We start from the raw sequence: 22,762 nt of genomic DNA on the forward strand, positions 1-22,762 counted from the left end.
CCATAATACGAAACAGAGAACCAAAGTGATCACACCACAAGAAGAAAACGCGACAGTAGAATTGAACCGAGACGAGAAAAATAGGATAAGAAAAAGAGAAAACACAGCTGACTAAATAAAAAACATGATATACCACAAAATAGATTATGAAAAAATAGAGTGAGGGAAATACTAAAGAACAAGAACAAGGGGGGAACCAAACCAACAATATCACATAAAAGGAGGTACAGAGATAGTAGGTAGAAAAAGAGGAGGAAAAAAACAGAAAGTCATACAATAGAAGAGAAACAAAAGAAAATGACGAAAATACTTTAAGCAAAGAGAGCAATAAAACATATAGACATCATGCCAAAGCGGAACAGGTAATAAATGTGGGAAAGATAATAACCTTATAATACATAATAAGCCAAACTTGAAAGTGATGAAACAACTTCAAACTGAAAATCACTTAGTAGTAGCGAATAGAGAATAACAATAGAGCATGAAGCAACATATAAAAACATGAAGTAGAAGGAACCTTATTATACCATGCATTAAAGTTGCAGTGGGCGAAGCAGGTAGCAATAACATGATCAACAAACACTGCTATAAGCCTTCAATCAGCATCATAAGGCGTCTTAAGAGGCGACCTAGACTTGTCTCTGTGCTGCGTGTTAGTAAGAGAGTAGACAGAGTGTAGAACCGATTCCCTGTCATCTTGAGAGCGAGGCAGGCGAGTGGGATCTCTTCCGCGTTGTCTAGAATCAGGGGAGGTATACAAATGAGACGTTGGTATATTCGTAGATGAGGACTTGGACTGAGAACGTTCGGCATGCGAAGAAGACTGGGTTTCCATATCATCGGACTTGATATCGTCCAGAAACTGCTGTAGAAGTGCAGGATCATAAAAGTCTTTGGACTCTCCATTTCTGGTAATTCGAAAACGTGCAGGCTCAAATAACCCATACTTGATGTCCATTTGACGTAACTGTGGCCCCATGGAAAGAAACGCCTTCCGCCGTTCATTCGTTTCTTTAGAGAAGTCTGCAGCCATATGGATGGTATGACCTTGAAACAAAAAGGGGCCATGTGTACGGGCCAGTGATAAAATCTGTCTGGTTTGCTCATGCCGAAGAAAACAAGCAATAGTTGGTCTGGGTCTTGCAGAAGGCCCAGAACGTGGTGGACCCAGTCTATGAGCACGTTGGATCTCAAGAGGAGGAGTAAAAGAAATACCAGTCAAAGTGGGAAGAGCATCACAAAGAAAGGACTTCATATCTTGTTTTTCAATATTTTCTGGAAAACCAAAAAAACGGATGTTGTCTCTACGACTGCGATCTTCCAAATCGATGATCTTACTGTGTAGAAAGAGTAGGTCTTGATCTGAACCCTGAACAGAATCCAGCCGGCCTTCTATATTCATTATTTTAGAGTCAATGACGTCAATCCGTGTGTGAAAAGTAGTGAGTTCTGCCCTAATAGACTTAGTTTCTGTAGTCAATGAACTCATGGCAATATGTAGACCCTCCAGCCGTCGGTTAACCCCAGAGAGTTCCTGTAAAATGCGGTCCATAGTGTCAGATAGTGATTTGCCGCTCTGAGGTGATGTAACCTGCGAGGAAGGAGGTGACGCAGAGCCATTGCCTTTAACTGTCGAAGTAGAGGGTTGTTTAACCACTTCAGTAAAAAGAGTTTGTTTAGGCCCCGGCCACCATTCCTATTATTAGACATGTCCGCACCCCGTTGTAGTGGCGGTCTACAGTAGTGAATAGAGTGAATATAGAAATATGAGGCAATGATGAAACCAGAGATGCATTAAGTAACAAGGAGGCAATAAAATGTGTGCACTCAGTAAATGACCAACATGAACAGCATACAATTAATGTCAAAACTACCTCAGAAACAAAACATATAAACACGGTAAGTGAATACAGCAATAAATGAGCAATGTAACAGTGAGAGAGTAGTTGTACATATTGAGAAAGGACACATGGAATCTGAAGACAAAGCGCTTCTCAAATAAGGAGGTAGCGCATGAGAGAGTAGAAATATCATACACTCAGGAATACTCACAGAATAACATGAGCTTGCAGTAGTGGTACAGGAAACAATGACTGTGGATGAAAGTCATAAAGTTCTTGAAGGCATAATGAGAGAACAGGCTGAAATATGAAAAATGTGAACAGGACTTATGAGCCCGCCTGCGAAATGTTAAACCGCATGAACGTAATAGTATACCGCGTGTACATGTCATCAACACACTGAGTAGCACACAGCACAGTTAAGGATCCAAAATTACAATAGGCAGACCAGAAAATCCTGTATAAAATACTGCAAATGACCTCCAGGAGGTGAAAGTCGTCGTGTGGAAAGAATGCTCAAGGAAGTCTTTTACTAAGCTGCAAATCCACTGGAGAATATGTTGAAAGGAAGGCGTCGTGTATTAGGAAATATACAATGTTAAGCTCAGCGTGTGCTCCGTAGGCTGAGGAGCGCGGCCTTGTCGTCTGAGGGGGCATGGCCTTGAGTATGATGAAGCCCGGCCCTAGAGTTGAAGGAGGCGCGGTTTACCCTGAGGAGAGGCGCGGCTGTATTAACGCGCAGGTCACGGTGCGCGCTCCAAATCAAACAGGCTCCTCGCCGACATGCCGGAAGAGAGGCAGAGCAGCATCGCTGGACCTCGAAAAACCACCTCTGGGCCCAGCAAGTACTCCGCTTGCAACAGAATCCGAAAGGCAGGATCCAAACGACCAGGTGAGGGCAGGAGGCTTGGCAGGGGTCCGTCCCTTGGCGGAGCCTCTCAGTCAGGCGGCCATCTTCCTGCATGGCCAGACGACGCCCCCCAACAACTGAGTTATTAAATTATGAGGCCACAACATAAAATGTAATTTATATTGAGCAATGAAGGCCCGGCATACTTTTACGGTGAGACTAAAGCAGTAACCCAACTTCCTGCCGCAGGTGCTGTTGTCAGTCTTTGATCAGGAGACAACCTGCCAGGATTCACTCTAGCTGACTCTATATCTCTATTGCTAGGAGCAGCAGCAGGGTTTGCCCCCACAGTGGAAAATTAGAATGTTTTTTCTTATTGCAGGATTTTGATGCCACCTTAAATCTTAGTAATAGCTTGAGCTAACACTCGGAATTGATTGACATTGGAACTCATGCTGTGCTGATGGGCCTAAAACAACTGTCAAGATTTGGATCTTGCACAGCAGGTCTTTGATGGCCATCTCAAATTTCCTCTATAATGTGAAATGGAAATGGAAACCCATTTCTAGGTGTATAGCCTGATGGGAAGAAAGGTGGAAAACAGAATATCCAGTCTAGACTCAACTGGAACCAGAGTCATGTATTCAAGGCTGAAGATTTTGTAGCCAGAGCGTTGTTCAAAAGACACATTTGGACAACCTCTGCAGGCCATATACTGCAAAAAATATAAGCCCAAGCGAGTACTTCCGAAGTGAACCAACTTCTCGGTGTATAAGTGATCAGTTGTTTAACGTTTATCTGCTTCTCCAAAAGAAAAAGAGCAGATGAACTCAAGGGTAGCCAGGATGCACAAGGGATGCCATGGGAGGAAAAGAACAGAACAATGCAGTGCAAAATTAAAGAGGACCTTATTTGGCCCATAGACTCCAAAGGTTCATTATCCAACTCTTTCATTGACCTAATGATACTCTGACTTTCAGTTAAATTCGGTTTGCTATAAAATAGTTTTTTTTAGGTTTGCAGGAAAATGAAACCGGACCTGTTGGGATGGACAGTGAATCCTTACACCTATAACTGTACTCTATTGACTATCTTCAGCTGAGTTCTGGAATAGGAGAAAATGGAACTGTGTTGCCTAAATGTATTTTGTCAAATTTGTATATATTCTTTTTTTTCTGCAGACCCTCAAAAATCAGCTCTCGTGACAGACTGAGTAACAGTAATGGCTAATCTGTAGATAAATCAAGAATCATATACCAGCTACTCACTGTCAAATTTATTGGCCAACTATGTATTTCTTGTATTCATCTCTCAACCCACAATAGACTCTGACATATTGCTTCTAGTCATACAGCTCCCACTACACAAATGATGTGTATATTGAGTCTTACCCAAGCAGAGAGTCATCTCCAAGGATAGTGGAACCTTCCATAAGACACTGGGCCAAAGTGGTCAAAGGCAGCTTTTTCTGAAAAAAAAGAATTTCATTCAAGACTGAAAATGAAGGGAAAGAATAGTTACACTAAAAGAAGCAATGACGCCGGACCAAGACAAAAACTGGAAAAGAAGAATAATACTTACAGTTAAGCAGACATTTGTCACTGTTCACTACACTGGATGTAATGGAATTCAGGAATAATATTTTGTAACATCGTCATGACACTCAAATATTTACTTTGTAATACTCTGTTTTCTACTGTACTTCAGTTCAATGCAATCACACCCTTATCATTCTTGTTACACAGACTCGTGATTAAAGCACAGTGGAGATGTTTATCCTCATTACTGACTTGAAAAGCCCTCAAGCCTTGAGACCAAGAAATATCAAGATGACAACCTCACGATCGCTGGAAGTTAATGCCTTTGTATTTAACCTGGAAGCCTAATCCTACCCTTATCCCTTAAATTTATACCTCTCCGTAATCCTTTTGTAGCAGATTTAAATAATTTAATAAATGTACTCTTGGTTCAACTAATCCTGACATAAATACTTCTAAATGTATGTTCTTTTTCATGAATTACTATATTGTAAATTTTCACTTCAGTGGTTTCTCTAGAATGCTATTTATCTGTAACGACTTTTCTCCTGAGGTTTATCCGTAAAAGCATTTCCATGTGCATTGACGTACAGCTAGGAGAGATCCTATGTAGTACTGTGTTAATTTTAGCAAGCATCAACGTAAGAGATGATGCTGGAATCCAAATTAGCAATTAGGCTTAGAAAATACTTCAAGCTTACTGGGGCAGCTGCAGGTTCTTACCTGTGAGATCCATAATGAGTCTCCTGTATGCAATCCTCCTGCTCCTTAGTCATTGGCTTAGACTTTGCATGGTGGGTTGCCACAATGCACATGTTGCTAACTATGTCACTGGAAGGGGAATCACACTCAAAGGGGCATTGAGGAATATATAAGGCAATTTATGACCGATGCCATATGATGCGTGCATTTCATCAATGTTGGCGGGTGATGATTATTTTATGGGCAGTTGATATTTAATGGATACATTTACTTTATGAATGCATTTCATGTCTGATTGTGTCATGTGTTATTTATCTGCTATTATTATGACATGGGCATTCATGAGCTAATGGACTTTTATGGATGTTCCATTCCCTTGGCACTGGTTGTAACTTGTAGCATATCTTGTTATGTTGGGTTTACTTTCCATTATTGCACCTTCAGGGATTTGGTGGAAATTCCATGCTCCGTTGCCATTTCATGCGAGGAAATTGTGGTTATACAATCTTTGAGACATTTAATTTGTCATGGTCTTATGCATCTGTTGCTGACATCCCTTGGTCGGTGTCCTTGCGTCATTTCATAAACTGGTAACATTGTATGGGATTTTGCATGTCTAATGACAACGTTTGGAAGCATTTCATGGCATATGTGTTAATAATCTCATTTTTATTCAGATGTTTTCGGCATAATATAGTTTGTGAAAATGTTTTAAAATAATGACATCACTGTTTTGTCTGTGGAGTTCATTTGGAGAAGATTTTCAAGAAGGTTTTATGGCCTAAAGAGGAATCTTATATTTTCAAACAGTATAGAATTATTAGGAGGCAGTGGGGACTGGAAGAGAGTCAGGCACAAGTTATGCATGGGCCTTTGCCAGACATGCACTTGCTTTGGGAGGAACTCTGTCTCAGTTCCATCAACCGAGATTTAGCTTTCTGTGGGAATTTGACCCCAAGCAGAGTCAACTTCTCTCCTGTCTCATTTTGAATTTGTTCAAAGCCAAAAAAACACAGCCGGTGTCCACATCTCCCAATAAAGCAGCCAAGAAATTGAATCATATATTCCAACAACTGCATCCGAGCTTGGGGAAATATTTATTCGCTGGTGTGCACCTTACACGCCATTCAGGAAAGAGGTGGAAATGCCTGATGCAAACCATGGATGCTCAAGAGTCTGATTCAATTTCCGGTTCGCCCCAAGTTTCCTAGTAACTTATTTGTGCAGGTGACCACCCTTTGAACAAGATTCTGAACACTGCATAGCAGGGCAAATACCAGCGAAAGAGAATTTACAGACTTGCAAGTACATAAATGTCTGTGTTTATGCCATAATTCCACTTTTACATCACGTTGATGTAACTGTTGTACTTTTTCTTTTCTTTTCTAATTACACATTTTACCATTTGTTTTGATTTTGTTTGCATAAGTAAACCATTTGACCCTATTGGGCAAGTAAGTCCCATCATTTTAGTTCATGTTTAATCTAAATGTTGGACTTTAGAGGGTAGACACTTTAAAAACACACCATTTCTTTCCCGTGTAAGCATATGAAGTTTGCTCACTATTGACAATTTTGCAACAAATACAATTATTTTGTTATATAGAAGAAGACTGGACGACGTTGAAATGCGACCTAAAAAGGCAAAGTTCTCCAAAACCCTGTTTTCATATAACCTTTCCAGAAAAGTCTTGTAAATTCCATCACATCTCCTCGAGGTGCCCATAATTGCCTGGTATCAGATACCACTACACTGCCTTCAACCAGTGGGTGTTGAGATGACTCAACTGTCATGATATATTTTTTTCATACGTGCCCTGTTGTTTGCCAATATCTCTAGAGCTATTGTCACCTTAGATCCAGGCACACCTGGCGCTCAGAAATTGTCCTGCGCTTAATAGGAACAGTCACTATTCTAATTGCTCTGCAAGATCTGACCTTGGTGATCTCCCTGCCCATTGAATATCCCACCAAGTATATCAACTTCCTTATCAAGGAGGACTTCCACAGCCCATAAGTGTCATCAAAGTGGCCACCTGACGCATACCTATAGGCTAATATGTTCACCGTGGACCACAGTTGTATACAGAACTCTTATTTATTTATTTAATTTATTTATTTAATATACTTATAGAGCGCAAGCCTGTCACCCAGAGGGCATCCTGGCGCTTTGATCAGAGAACCACGCACTAGACTAGAGATACACTCTTCTGCAACAGTAAGAATTAGGTCATCATTCAGTGTTTCGCAGAACACGAGCACTGCTGTAAACAGGCAGTGCTCCCGCCTCATCAAATTTGTGGTACCCGCACTCTATTTAGCATCATGGGAAGCACTGAGGTTACACTGGCAGAGGCTCAGTGGGCTCTGCCATCATAAACCCTTGATCTAGAGGCCCAACTGCCACAGGACCACCACAGTACACTGGTGCTTAACCTGCTCTATTTAGGGTGAGGCGACAGCCACTCATTTCCCTCACTGGGACTGCCATACAAAGCATGCACACTAGAGTTGCTGTTTTTATTTATTTTTTCACAATAACCTTTGCCCAGCAGGTCTTACTCAACTTAGTTTAATGCTATCAGTGGCGCTGCCAACCTTCAGGCTCTAAATTACAGTGGCGGCTGGTGACATTTGAAAGTGGTGGGGCGTAAAAGGCTTGGCATACAGCACCGTAGCGAGCGAGCGAGAACAACCTGAGGGGGGTTAGGGGGGAATGTCCCCCCGAGAAAATTTTGAGAAAAAGAGTGGAAAATGGTGCATTTTCAAGCAAATTTGAGAAAGCAGGAAGGTTAATAAAGCAATTGTGAAAGTGTAGTTATTACATTAATAAAGAGAGGTCATATAACATAGGTAGCTGCTGGAAGGTGATTTGTGGAAAGGAGAAGATCTCTGTGAATAAAGTTAGGAGGTGATTTGTGGAAAGGAGGAGATATTTGTGTTGTTAGAAGAGTGATGATCAAATAATCCAAAGGACTAGACGAAGACACCGAGGAATGAAAATAGACCCACCACAACTATGGATTGTACACCCAAGAGTGGTATGAGCAGGGTGACTACTACCAGGAGATCTAGAAGGAGTGACCAGGGGCAAAGGAAATGAATCTGTCAATGCCATACTGGTCACACCTGGTAGTAAGTCACAGGTGCGGTGGAATGGTTGCCTAGGTCACAGGCTGCTGAGATATTATAGAGTCCACCTTGGTTATGGTGAGCTGTGACGAGGAAGCTGCACGCCTGTGTGTGAGTTATTTAGAGTGGGGTGGAGTTGGAGGGTTCAGTCGGTGGAGAAAGGCACCAGAAAATGTGACCCACATGAACACTGGGCGCCCAAGAAGCATGAGGGGTGGGGAGTTTGTTTCTGGGCGCACAGTTCTTAGGATCCTTGCTAGCCGTGTAAACCAACATGATGGGCACCCCTATAGAAGGTAATAAGGGGTATCTGAGTCTCCCATAGGTCTCACAGATATTCATTGACCGTGGGCTAAACCGGGGACCTATGAAGGATTGGGGGCCCTCCGAAAGGTTTGGCTCCCCCAATGCACCACCAGTGCTGCAGGGGCCAGCGTTACACTCCTAATCCTTGCTAGCACTTCCCACACATAATGCTTCTCTGATGCTTATGGATATTGGTAATTATCACAAATTTGAACTGCTACAACATTAAGATCACAAAAGATATTTCTCTTCTGTGTATATTACCTCTTGGTTTGCTTGTAAAATTATCATCTTTCCTCCAGTTCTACCCAGTCAATCGGCTGTTTGTCAAACAGAACAATATCTTCAAGTCACTAATGGCCTACAGGCTTCTTAGTTTGTTCTGCCTGTTTTTCCCTGGGCAGGGCAGTAGATTGTGTAAGCAAGTTCAATACCTCACTCTGTTATCTATTTCAGTTCTAGCCCATTCCAACACGCCATCCTCTTAAGGTGGGATTGCTAAAACATGGAGAGTGGGATGTAGTACTGAAATAAAATGGATAGAATTGTAAGTTTAGTTTGAAAAAACCCAAAAGCGAAGTTCTTTTATTCCAAAGATATTTCATGAGCTCTGCGACACCCCCAAGTGCGCACCCTAAGGGAGAACTCCCTAACACTATAAGCGCTAAGGTTTTATGCCACCCTACATATTCTTTTTTTCACACAGCAGAGCTTATTTTTATTAGAACAATATTATGAGTTTGTTGAGCGATGGCTAGGCGTCTATTCATTTCCTGGCAAAATAATAACCTTTATTTATAAATAAGCTACCTAGAAGTGAATTGTAAAGTGTAATTTAGGTGCACATGTATCTAAAATAATATATTTCTACAAATACTGCATTTTGATTTTCTCACAAACGGCGGAGTACACTTGTCGTAGAAGTTCTGGAAAAAGTTTTAGACTCTGAAGGGTTAATATTTCTCCTGACAGAGGATTCTGAGCAGAAAAAAACGTACAGAATAAGTGCTCCCTAAGGGACCAAACCACAGATTACAGATTTCTGCACTGCCACTTCAGTAAAACCGAGTCCTGGATAAGATTGTGTGTAACCACCTGCTTAATCCTTAAGTGCAGGCGCACTGTTTACCCAAGCTCCACTAACTAGGGGAAATATCGGCTGTGCTGTAACTGATGAAGTGAAATCTCCTAATACCTTCATGCATTAATAAGGAAGAGACCTCTTTTTCAGATACTGAGAATAGCAATTACCACTTTCACTAGAAATGTTTTTTTGTTCCTAAAAAACAATCCACAAATTAAAACACACACCAGCTTATATATGCAAAATGAACTCACACTGCAACCATAAAAACGATACCAAGTTGACATATTTGCAATATGATTTTAACAATGACTTTTTAATGCTTGTTGGATTCACTGTCCGTTTAGGGCTGTTTTCAGTTCCAGTTGCACTGTGCGCCTATCAAAGACCTTACCTTGATAATATTATAGAATCCATGCCGTTTTGTCAGTCAGCCAGTCCAACACACCTTAAACGGCAAAATATGCTCTAAATAAGGAGTGATTAGTGCACCTTTGCAGAACACAAACTGACGAAATATAAGTTTTGATTGCAGTACCAAAGTCAGTTCTGCTCATTTTCGACCTTGGAAGGACTGTGCCTGAACAGTCCTGTCGGATTAGATTAAACCTGTGATTTTAGCACCGATTGAGTTGGAGGATATTATGCCCCAATGGATGCACCGCTACGGCAGTAGGATCTGTGTTTGACATGATTATAGATTAGAATTCTGACAGGTCTACTAAGCCCTTCATCATGCTTAGGCCGGTAAAATCATTAACATTGATTAGGGTAGCAATAACAGCTGTTATTGCAGTGCCAAATACTGCTCAGGGTGACCGGCGCACTACATATACATCAATGTATCATCTATGATGCTTCACGGTGATCTAGTGATCGAGGGTGGATTCTTACCATGTGACCACAAGTAAAGAAAAGAAACCTGCTTAGCATGATGACATGGACGGAAGTGGGCCAATACGCTTCCTTCGCCTTTGCTGCGTGTTCTTACTGTACACGCACCCGCTATAATATAGTTAATGTTGTGTGTTTAGGTTAAATGAGTAAATGAAAGTGCTTTACGTTTGTGAACCCTACAAGGCAAGGGCACACTCCATTGGAAACTACAACAGGTGACACCAGCGTGTGATGAATCTGAAGTGCGCGCAAAACAAGATGCCCCTTCACCATTTTCATTAAAAATCACCAAAAAGGTGTAAATCTCGGAGGGGAAGGTCACTGCGTAGTTTGGGAGCTGACAAAAGAAACGAAAACTGGAAGGTACTCAGGGAAGACGAGGCAGGAGAGAAGGAGACACAGCAGAGCAGCACAGAAGGACTGGGGAGAGGAACAGTGACATGGGGAGCCAAAGAGGGAAGGGAAGGCACAAATAAAAAGCATAAAAAAACTGAATCCACAATGTAAAGAAAATGGTAAACCATTTATTAAGAGGAGAAGTGCAAGAACAAAGAGGTAAAGAAAACGAGGACGAATATAATAAGCACGTTGAATAAATTGCATTACTTAGAGGCTTGTGGCATTACAAGGCGCCCCACAGCATCCCCTGTCCCAGAAATGTCAAAAATACCCCAGAGCCAGCAGCGCCCTCTCAACCAAAGCTGCCGTGGTAACCGAACCCGCGTGCTGCCTTTCCTCACATAAGTTTTGAAATAAAGGCGGGGGCAGAAAGCCTGACAGGCTGCAGCGAGGCTGGGACTTCACATGTCGTGACTAATAACTTCTTGACAACCTCTTTCACAGTCACGGTCGCCGGCCGGCATTACAGGTGGGTGGGGGGGTTGAACTGGGGTCGTCGCGCCGCGCGGGGGGGACGTGGGGGGGGGGGGTCTTGGCGGGAGAGGTTTAGTGAAAAAATATATATAAATTAAAAAACTTACCGTCCCGCGCCGTCTTCTGAATGGGTCCGACTTCTGCACCACCCACGCTCGGCACCAGTGCTGAACTCTGCGCAGTGTATTTACTCAGCCAATCCTGGCACAGCTTAACAGTGCCACTGCGCCAGGATTGGATAACGAGCAGGGTGAATACTGCCCATGTGAGACCCGGGTCCCCAGGTCTCTGCCTGTCTGCCAGCTAGAGGGGAGGAGGAGGGGGGAAGGGACTACCGCGTGTGCGCATGCGTGGGCCAGTCGTAAAAAAGGACTAGTCCAAAATGCGCACACACTGTGCTGCCTGCTGCGCTCCTATTTCTGCTCAGCTGGCGCTGTCACTCACTCTCGCAGCCCCGCCCCCACACCATTCTGCGATGTCCGATTCTGCTTGTCCTGGTACAGGCAGCTGGCTCTCATTGACGCACGCACGCAGACTGTGAGTGCGCTTCTTAGGATCATTTATTTTTCAATCACTGCACTGCACATACTTAATAAATGCGCGAAGTAACGACGGTGACTAGTGGGGCAACGCCCCAACGCCCCCAATGGACCCACCGCCACTGCTAAATTAGCTGATTGCACCGCCTGTGCGCCACTTTCTTTACAAACACCAGTTGCAAAGTGGGCTTGCCGTATTTAGAAGGCCACATAAAGTCACCCTGCATGACTTTTCATGTCCTTGTAAATATGGGGCCCTTTCACGCATTACTCTGTGTGAAAGGGGCATTCCATGGGTGTTGCAGTGGGTATTTCCATGCAACATCCTTGGAACTTGACGCATGCTCAGATTTACAACATTTTGCAAAACTAGGAATGCATCAGAATCCTACGCCTCGAATGGCGCATCCAGGAGAAATTCTTTTATTTCTCCTCATTGTTTCCTCTTTCTATGCATGCCGCATTCTTTAGCACGCATAGAAAGCGGAAAATGCCATTAATTATTGTTTTTGAGCACGAAGGTGTCCTTCCTGCACAAAAAACAATCATCTTTGCAGCGCAGGCAACCTTGCAAAATGACTCAAGGGTGCCAGCGCTGGTGCATGGCAGCCAATTGTGCGCCAGTACAGGGGAAAGCACAGGGATGGGTCGCATTGTTGTTAGTATGATGCATCTCTGTGCTTTGAAAATGATGCAGCACGGCACAGCAAAATGGCTTTGGTGCCTCTCTGCATCATTTTCTTGAGGATGAGGCCCTTGGTGTACACACTGGCTCACATAAATGGCAGGCTGGATTTCACTGACAGTTCCAAAAGTAAAAATACTAGGATGGATTGACCTCCCTCACCTGACATTATGTCACTCACACTTTTAGCGTTCTTCTCTTTTCTGTATTGCCGAACAGTGCTTCTGAGGTCTGTGCATTCTTTACACTTGTGGGACTCTCCTAGGCCAGAGTTAAAGCCTTAACGCGGCGGTTTTTTTGCTGCGGTGCAGGCATTCTAAAGTGTGGGCGGGGCTCCGTCGGCCGACGACAGCACCAGCGAGGTAGTGCTCCTGTCGTCCGACGGGAGCACGGAAGGGGTTAAAATTATGCGAGTCGTTGTGTTTAGTTAGAGAAAGAAATATCTCTCTTGTGTACTTGTTTTATAAATATTGTTTCGTGTTGGACAGCAGCTGGCTGGGATGGGTATGATCATGTCTCAGATGTTTTTCATTAATCTTCTGCATGGATGTGTGTCCTGAAGGCTATGGTGTAAGAGGAATTCCATGCCTGTCTTCATCCTGCTGTTCCAGTTTTACTCATCTGGCTACCTGCCTTGCAGGGAACATATTGAGACAAGAGCTGTGGAAAATAGTCAATGAGCAGAGATGTCATCAAAGATATGGCACTAAAACTTTGCACATGTGCCAGTCATTGATGTCTTGAATGGAGTATAGTCATGTTAACTGAAATCCTCTTCGCTACTGCAAATGAGGGACATGCTGTATGTAAATGGTTGCTTGAGTTAGGGTGTGCAGGTCAACCATTTAGCTTGGTTTTGCTCAGAATAAAAAGTCTGGGAGAAATGTTATTATTTTAATTTGGCACAGAATCCTTTGAGACAAAAATCAACAGTGAGACCATGCGGCTATCCAATATAGCTGGAAAGAAAGTGCATTTGTTATCAGAAATGTGTACATAAGGCAAGCAGTTGCATTGTCATATCCACTTCCTTTGTAGATAATGTACTATTTCCATTTGACTTTAAGGGGCTCTTCTTTTAGGTCAATGCTGTTTTATATTCACCCCCTTAAATAAATAATTCAGACTGGGAAAATTGCTGCTGTCTATGATATGGATCCTGAGACAGGGCTCGGGGAGGTGGACCTCAGGAGGTCATTGATAGAATACTACCTTTACTAGCTGTACCACAATAGGTGATAATGGTTTCTCCAACAAGACTATCGCTCTACTGAGAGAAAGTTTGGGGTTGCTTCTGGATAATAAGGGGACTATTTGTTTATTAATCTTGAATGAGTTTGTTTGTCACAATTTTTTTTTTTTTCCCAAGACCTTTATTGCTCATTCAATCACTTTACACAGCTTTTGGCCTACAACCCCGGGGCCGGCCGCCATCGTATTAGTATGCATGTTGTTCGACTCGATACACAGCCGTTTAGCCGCCATCCCTGGGGCGCGGCGGCAGGTCACTGTCACCCCTATGGGCGTGTCTGCATCGCAATACGAATCATAGAGGTCTAGTTTTTCTTTTATTATTGTATAACCTAGAACATTCAAACCAACTAGTAGTTACCACTTTCGGTCCCCAATAATTCCAATATTTTGCGCTGCGCCCCTGTGTATTCCTGGTTGATCTTCCTCGTATCAGTTATCGCAGACCCAGTGTTTGTAGTCCACCCTGAGCCCAGCCTTTGTGGTCGGTGTTCCCCCCTGTGCCACCGCTGCCATGTGTGCCTCCCCACTCCTCCCCCGCTCTACGGTTAACTTCCCTCCTGAGTTAGGAGCCACGTTGTTTGTCACAATTTAAGTGAATGCTATTTGCCTGTAAGTCTGAGGGCTTAGCAAACAGTGCAGCACTTCTATGCATTGCAAAATGCAGCCTGCCAGTCAGCTGCGACCCGTACAGGTAAGAGCAATGGGGCCAGGTGGGGGTGGGGGGATTTCGACAGACGACGAAGAGGGTAAATTAATTATTTATCTAATTTTCCCTCGTGGTCGTCTGTAGAATCCCACCCAACCGGCCCATGGGGCTGTTGTCAGTTCGTATTTCAATTTTAAGTATACAAACTTGTTATAGCACTTTCGAGATATTTATTTTTGCACCTCCCTTTTTTAACCCTTTTTTAACTTGGAAATTTTGTATGGTGATCCTATGATGTATTTTAACATTTTTTATTACCATGTATAAATAGCACTGTATGTAATATGCCTTTTTATGGTTTCTAACCGAAATAAAAGTGTTTGACTGACTGACTGTATACAAACTATCAATTTCATAACTGCGGAGGATTCACTTCCTCACAGACCATAACCCCTCAAACTCTGTCAGGCACTTACCGATCTCTTGTCGGCCTCCAGCCCTTGATGTCCCTGCAGGCATGCCGTCAGCTTCTTGTGTGTGCTGTGGGTGACTTGCTTGACGAGCTCCAACCGTTTCTCTACCTGTTAGGAGTAAAAACATCCACTCGTCGTTACAGCAATATCTTATGAAGTAACCAACCAGAGCACCCCAATTGTCAAGTACTAGAAACATTATCTAGATTTCCAAGGCAGTTTTACTTTACTCATCCTCACAAACAGAAATTTGCACTACTCTGTCCGTGAAACTCAAGCCCCTGCTTACATAGCTCCTGACCGCAGAACTAACCACAGATTTATTTGAGGCTGTTAAATGAAATGATTCCACAAAATGTTGCCATTGTGCAAATACCACCTGACAGCAGTATTTAAGTATTTTTTGCTCAGGAACAATTCACAGTAATAAAAAAATGCAACATGAAAGAACTTGCACTCTATACGGCATGTTGGGATTGGCACATACAATCAAAACATAGAGGCACTATGCCCTGTTGGGTATAGCAGCATGGATTTTCCATGGCACCTTTGTAGAGGGGTGGTTTAGTAGTACTTTGTAGATGTTCTCTATTTGTAAAACAATTACAACTGAGGGATTTCACTAAGGCTGAGTTTTTAGGCTTTCTCAATTAGCCTTTGTCCATTTTGCTCCACTGCAGGTCTACTGTGTACATATGTGGACCTTACACAATCTCTTGCCAATTATATTGCACGTTAATGATGTCTCATATAGCCTTTTCATGCTAGGAGAATTTAACATCCGGGTCGATGACCCTTATGACCCTACTAACTCACATTTAGTACATTTCTAGCAGCCTTAGGTCTTCAGCGATTAGGTACAGGACCCACCGATGAACATGGACATACACTTGATTTCAATACTAGATATCCTACCTCAAGTCTGGACAGACCATTTTCTTTTTGCGTTTAGTATTCAGACATTCGGGCATCTGACGATTTCCTGATTCATGGTCATAAAAATACAGGGCCCGATTCACAGAACTAATTTAGGACAAAATCCTAAACTTACTACTTTTGGTATTCACAGAAGTTAGGATTGTGTCTTAAGTTTGTCTTAAGACGAACTTAAGACAAACTTAAGACAGACTTAAGACAGACTTAAGACAGACTTAAGACAGACTTAAGACAGACTTAAGACAGACTTAAGACAGACTTAAGACAGACTTAAGACAGACTTAAGACAAACGTAAGTTTGTCTTAAGACAAACTTAAGACAAAATCCAAATTTCTGTGAATACCAAAAGTATTAAATTTAGGATTTTGTCTTAAGTTAGTTCTGTGAATCGGCCCCACATTATCCAGCTAGCCTAGAGCACCCCTGGTCTAAAACATCTCAAGTAGCACTCAGGTAACTTTTGGCATTGTCCCCTTTTCTTGTACATCCTGACGGTTCTGTGGCACAGGAGTTCGACAACTCAAATCGAACATGGATAATCAAGGCAGTAGATACTATTTTACTATTCAAAAAATGGTTCCGCTACTTCGCCCTTTAGAGCCTTGGCATAATGATTCTCTAAAGGATGCTAAGCCTGTGTGCAAAAAGATGGAACAAGCTTGGCTTGCTAACTGTTCCACGGAATTCAAATATGAACTCAAAGTGGCCTTGAAAAAAATATAAAAGCTGATTAGATCTACCAAAGCACAGTTCTTCGCAAAAGAAAATTTGGAAGCACCCAACCTTGCAATTATTTTTTTTCCATTGTTTGCTCCCTATCTAATCCTGCTTGCCTCTCGCATTTTGTCATAACCAATCAATTCCTATGTGACAACTTGGCACACTGTTTCGAATAAAGCTAACACTCTGCAAACAAATACTCTTTAAGTAACCTTGGAAGACTTGGAGCTACTGTCAGATGTTGACTTTACCAATATTGCTACCCCAGTTTTGTTTGGCTCCCCTCCTGACCTACTTCCACTCGGGTATGGAGGTTGCGGCCACACCAAATGGTTTCCCCTCTTTCAGCAATATGTAATCTTCCTTTACAAATAACCACAGTATCACCTATCTGGAAAAAGGGTCCAGGTCTTCCTCTCCTACAAGAAACTCTACTGTGGACCCCACAGTCCTCAGGCAGTTTTAGACCAATCTCACTTTTTCCATTTCTTTGCTAAAGCTGGAAACCGATGTCAACAACAGGTTATCTGAATTCTTGGAATAACATTCTTTACTGGATGAGAGGCTATGTGGTTTTCGTTGTCTACATGGGTCTGAGGCTGTCCTGGTTACAGTGTTAAATGATCTATGAATGGCAGTGGAAAGGGGTCATCTGGTAGCGTTAATGCTGCCTGACCTGTCCGCTGCCTTCAACACAGTTAACAATGAAATCTAATCTCTGGATTTGCTGAGTTAGGGCTCAGAGGAAGGGCTTGAATTGTTTGTAAATTACACTTGGAGGAAAGATACATCTCCATCCCCTCTGTGCCACCTTCAAAACAGTCAGTCAGGGGGTACCTCAGGGTTCTCTCCTGAATGCAACATTGTTTAATGTCTGCTGCAGACTAGGGTTGGGCGGTAAACTCTGCTTCGCTGGCAGAGTTCGCAGAGTTTTGCCCTCTCCACACTCCGCTTGGAATGCAGAGTTCGGCAAAAACTCTGCCAACTATTGGAGAGTTATTCTGGCGAGCAGCTCACCATTTAAGTTGGCAAGTTTGAGTAAGAAAACGCACGCCAGAACACCTTCCAGTGAGATTCCTCAATGCAGGTGGTCGCGGCAAGCCACTACTGCTTGCGTTGAAAACGTTGCCACTCCCATTGCGAAATCTGCTGCTAGAGTAAAAAATCTACTCATGCAGCAGAAAGATGCAACGCCCTCTGGTGCACCACCTGGTGCTGCTTGCACTGTAATATTACAGTGCGGGCAAGCTTGGGGTGCTAAAAATTAGCATGATCAGCAGGAAGGACTAGAATTCCACCACTCGTGAAACTCCATGGAATCTTGCTGAATTTTTAGCTAACTCTGCGAAATTCCATGGAGTAAAACTCCAGTTTTTCCCACCCCTTCCTCAGACCACTGGCACTCCAGATCGGATCTCATGGCATAAAAATTTGGTAGTCATGCATATGACAAACAACTGATTCTTTATCCTCGATCATTCCTCTCATAAGGAACGGATGACCTTGTTCCATAACTGCATGAGCAACATCTCGAGGTGGCTATGGCCCAACTCACTTAAACTCAACAGCAATAAAACTGAGGTCATATGCGGTTATATAGGGAAACTTATGCACCAACTGAAGACAGATTTTGGCCTACTGAGAACTCTGTTCCACGGGTGGCGACTTTGGTTCGGAATGTGGGAGTGCATATGGATAGCAACCTTTTGCTTAAGAGCCATAGTAACAAACCTTCATCTTCCTACTTTTCATTAATGCAGATATTACACAATGTTTACCTTTGCTTCATAGCCTGTTTCTCCCACTAATAGGGCAGAGTGTCATTCTGAGTATACTTGACTAAGGAAATTCACTGTTTCTGGGGGCTCCAACGTACCTTCTTAAATATCTCTTTGCTATCCACTCAGCTGCTACTAAGTTAGCTCTCTCTCTCTCTCTCTCTCTTCCATGAGCTCTACCACCACAGTCAACTTGGATTCTCTTCACCTGCTCCCTGTGCCAAAGCATGCTCAATCTGAATCTCTTTGTATGGCCCACAGAGCTATCCATCAAGGAGGAATGTGCTCTCTTCAGGATGAAAGGGTACACTATATCCCCCGCAGATCACTATGCTCTGCCAATGCTAACCTATTAAAGGTTCCTAAGTTCAACAAGGCTTAAGCAGACAGCCAAACTTTTTTGGTTGAGACTATTGAATAGTGGAACAGCTTTGCTTCTAGTTTTCAAGCCATCAGCCATCAATATATGTTGAGGGCAGCGTTCGTATAAGGATCACCCACAGCGGTTTTCTTTACTTTCTTATCATTCAGGATAGTCAGTGCCAGCATGCCTTCTGCAGGTAACAGCAATGATTTATAAGTTTCTATAATAATTTTAAAGCATACTAAAATGCCTAATTTGCTGGCATTAACTGGTGTCGTTTGCCTGCATTCTGACTGTGGTGTAAGTGTGAAGTACGGATGGACATGAAACCCACAGGGACAATGGGTGTGTTTGCTTACATGTATTGGTTGAGATTGTGGGTAACGTTGGGAATAGCCTTTATATCCCAAGTGAGATAGGGCATTAACAGCACATTTGCCTATCGCTTTAGCACCCTTGATTTTTACTAAAGCCTATAACCACTGCGGGGTAAAATAATAATCTAACCCCTCCTGGAACAGAGATCAGAAATGCTTAAGCGTCATTCTGAACCACTGCTGAAGACTCTTATACTACTTCCTTGAGCAGGTGTTTCTAATGCTTTCTTTTGAACTTCAGTGGTTCTTTGCTCCACAGCTCCAATCTCTTGCTTGCAAAAGTTGAACTTGCGCCTACTTTTTGCATTATTTGCCAGGAACTCATTTTTTAGCAATGACTGGGCTTTCGATTTACTAATGCTACATACCTTGCTTGTTGCTTCAGTTGCCAAGCCAGCATTATAAGAGGACAGATGGAGTTCTTAGTTCAATAGCAAATTTGATATTGGATCGGCTCAGCTTCCTTTGGGTGGCAGAGACTTGGTTCTTAGAAAAATAGGCCACAATCATGCCTCGCTTCTATATCAGGAACAAGCTGTAGCTTTGCCAAAGTCTCTTCTGGTGGAGCCAGTCACAGAGAAGCCCTTCAGGTGCAACACTACAGTCGCCACAGACCCCCTTCCTTGTGACATCCCTGTGAAGTAGTTCTCCGACCACATTTGACTATGTAAAATATCAGCTTCAATGAAAAATTGGAGTAATTACTTAATGTGTCTGATTTAGGCTTCCCAGAATGCAATTCTCATTGTCATATGCTGCAGACGTTGCATATACTTTCTAGAAGAATTGAGGATGGGCTTATTCTGGTTATGAATCATGGAGATGATTAACCAGCCATTAACACTACCTCAAGTTCAGGGATAGCTACTGTCTGTTTATGGTTAAATTGAGTTTAGAAGTTGAAAGCCAAGGATTTCAGTTGAAAACAGGTAAATAAATCGAAATATGTGCCGCATAAGTACCCAGATCCATCCACTAGCCATAATCATTCCGCATCTTTGAGTTTTGTGCACAGAAAATGACAGCTTACCTGCAAAAGGTCATCGCTCAGAACTTCTGTTTTTTCAGCCCTAAGTGGAAATAAAATGAAACAGAAACAGAGTATGAAAATAATTCACTGTATGACATGATACAACATTTATAAATGTATCATACACTGATGGCAGAAATATCATGTTTCTCTTTTTTCACATTTCGTTTTATTGGCACTGTTTAGCCATAATACCATTTAAACACAATGCAGAAAATAATGTTCGGGTAAATATACAGAACAAGGATGTATTCTACTGAGGGAGTTCTGGATAATATCAAAGACAACAGTAAATAATGAATTGACCATATTACCTTGAAACCTGTAGTTGACATATGTCATTGCTCTCTCTAATATCATGAATTTTATTTGTTTCCTTTTCACCTTATACACCCTCATGGATACATAAAATAAGGAGGGGGAGAGATGCTACAGGGCACTAGTAGTGTCTTCAGTATGTATGTATACATATATGTATGTATGTATGTGATATTTTTATAGCGTAGTGAAGCATTGTACAGCGTCAAAGTCCACCTGTGATAGGAGAGGCAGCTGGTTTGTGTACTGTTAATGAATTGCAATGTTGTGTTCAGTCACTCACTCATACGCTAGTTAGTCCCGCCTGCTCCAATAACTCCTCTAAGTCCACATTTGTATATTAAAAAAGGTAATGGGCATCCTAAAATCCACCCTCACCATTGCCTCTGCTCGCCTTCCCTCTGTAAGCATGGTACATTAGGTTAGGTAGTTTTTGGTGGACGTCAAAGCAGCTGACAACAGAAGTTAAAATTTGTTGTTACATGTAATGCATGTTACTGAATCAAATCCAACATACACAATTGCAGATGAGTAGGTATAAGCGACAGGTTGCCAAGCGATATCAAGGACAAGGATAGTGAAGCTTGAGTTGTCCATGGCCTTGAGAGTAAAAAGACCTGTGTCAGAGACTTCTTTCCCCTTATGGGTATGTGCAGGTTGAGAGGAGTCATGGGGTAACCACGCAGAGTATATTAAGACAGAGAAATGAGGAGGTGTGGGAAATTCCTTGGTTGAGCCTCGCTCGGCTTCTGCCATGCATGCTGTCCACCCTTGTTGGGTTGGTTTGCCTGGGGAGCCTGCACTGAAGGACAGCAGACCTCAATGCCTGTTCGCTGGCCTACCCCAAGCTTCTTCTACTTGTCTAGGCCTACTCCCTCCACATACATCTGCGAGCATAAGGCTAGCTTGCCTAGCTTGTGATTCCTCAAAAGGATACATTTGTAACTGGCTGGCCTGCATTAGAGCCACATTTCGAGGCCTGTACCCAACAAGATATATTCTACAGAACACAGAGCATAGATCCAACAAATTGCAGATGCACCATATTGGTGGATTTCACTCCACTCATAATAGAAGTCCCCTCCTACCAAAAGCAAACACTCAATGCAGCAGATTACACAAAGAATTTCACACCCACCCAACATGTATCAGATATTCCATATAGTTGTGATTGAACAAGCTCACCGCAGCATGATTGTTAATAAATACAAACACAACCGTGTGCCTCCCACAGGGCTGCACTGGGGAGGTCAGAGCCAAGTGAGGGCAACCGTGACTAGAAGTCTCTGTGCACAAAACAATACATTGCAATCGGTAACAACCAACATTCAACAGAATATGTTATACAGAATACTGGGCACAGATATGACACAGCTCATATATTCCAAATAGTTGTGTATCATCAAGCTCTGTTCAAACCATAATGAGCAACTGTTCAAACCATAATAAAAGGCAATTAGAAACTCCATCCGAACATCCACTAGTTAGAATAATGCACACATACCCAGCAAAGTTCAGTGGCATAACAAAGGCCTCTTCAGCCCCTGCAGGGCGGGGGGCAGAGCTCCAGGGAGCCCCTCAGCACAGTCCCCTGGCCTGAGAACTCCTGAGTGAGTCCAGAGGGGGCCCGGGCCCCTCAATGTACTTTGCAGGGGGATCCTCTCAACGTTCGTTCCGCTACTGGGCATCAATTGGTTCACACCGAGTTTACATCACCACTCACCATGCCATGGAGCAATGTACCTCTTCACAACAACACATAACACCCACCCAACAGCCCACATATAGATTGATTTAAAACCCCAAAAAACATCACAACTGCCACGTATGCATACTCAAAGGTTGGGAATGCATATACCAATCTCTTAGTTAGCACTTACTTGATCTGTAAAAATCTGTGGCTGCACACACCTAAAACACTAACCATACAGCATACTTTCAACTAAATAAATACATGTAAGATTAACCACATCTACACTACTGATGACTCTACTGAGACAAAAGGAGACTCTGCTCTATGAATTAACCCTTGAGAACGAGACATGACAGTACCAAAATCTGACAGAACAGTGAGGCTATACCAATGGCAATACGCGCCATCCAAATCCATGGTCACCTTCATAATCAACAAAAAAACAAAAATATCTGGCAACCTTCTAATCCTTAACATCCTTTTATAGATGTTTTCCTCATTTCCTTGAAATATGATTACAAAATACTGCGTCTTGCAGCCTCCCCGAACACCTGCAGCTGCCCCATTTGACAAGTATCCTAAAAGGAGCATTTGCCACTACCATCCTCCCCCAGCTACCTCAAATCCTCCCTCCACTTTCTCCCCTGATCTCACTTATGACTGAAAAGTGGTGTCCAGGCACCACACCTTGTGAGATCTGTTATTGCTGAGCATGAAAAGGATTA

At 42.8% G+C, this 22,762-nt stretch overlaps 1 protein-coding gene across 2 annotated transcripts in view; it reads right to left on the reverse strand.

The window, feature by feature from the left end:
• The window catches only part of ARHGAP44 (Rho GTPase activating protein 44), a 607,050-nt gene that overhangs the window by 221,733 nt on the left and 362,555 nt on the right, over positions 1-22,762 (reverse strand). For both annotated transcript variants that reach the window (XM_078650855.1, XM_078650856.1), the window contains exons 2-4: positions 20,027-20,066; positions 14,824-14,928; positions 4,083-4,159 (exon numbers count right to left, since the gene is read on the reverse strand). In XM_078650855.1, the coding sequence (XP_078506981.1) occupies positions 4,083-4,159; positions 14,824-14,928; positions 20,027-20,066 (222 nt within the window). The remainder of the gene's footprint in view (positions 1-4,082; positions 4,160-14,823; positions 14,929-20,026; positions 20,067-22,762) is intronic.

Source organism: Lissotriton helveticus, chromosome 7, assembly GCF_964261635.1.
Source record: "Lissotriton helveticus chromosome 7, aLisHel1.1, whole genome shotgun sequence".
Taxonomy (NCBI): Eukaryota; Metazoa; Chordata; class Amphibia; order Caudata; family Salamandridae; genus Lissotriton; species Lissotriton helveticus.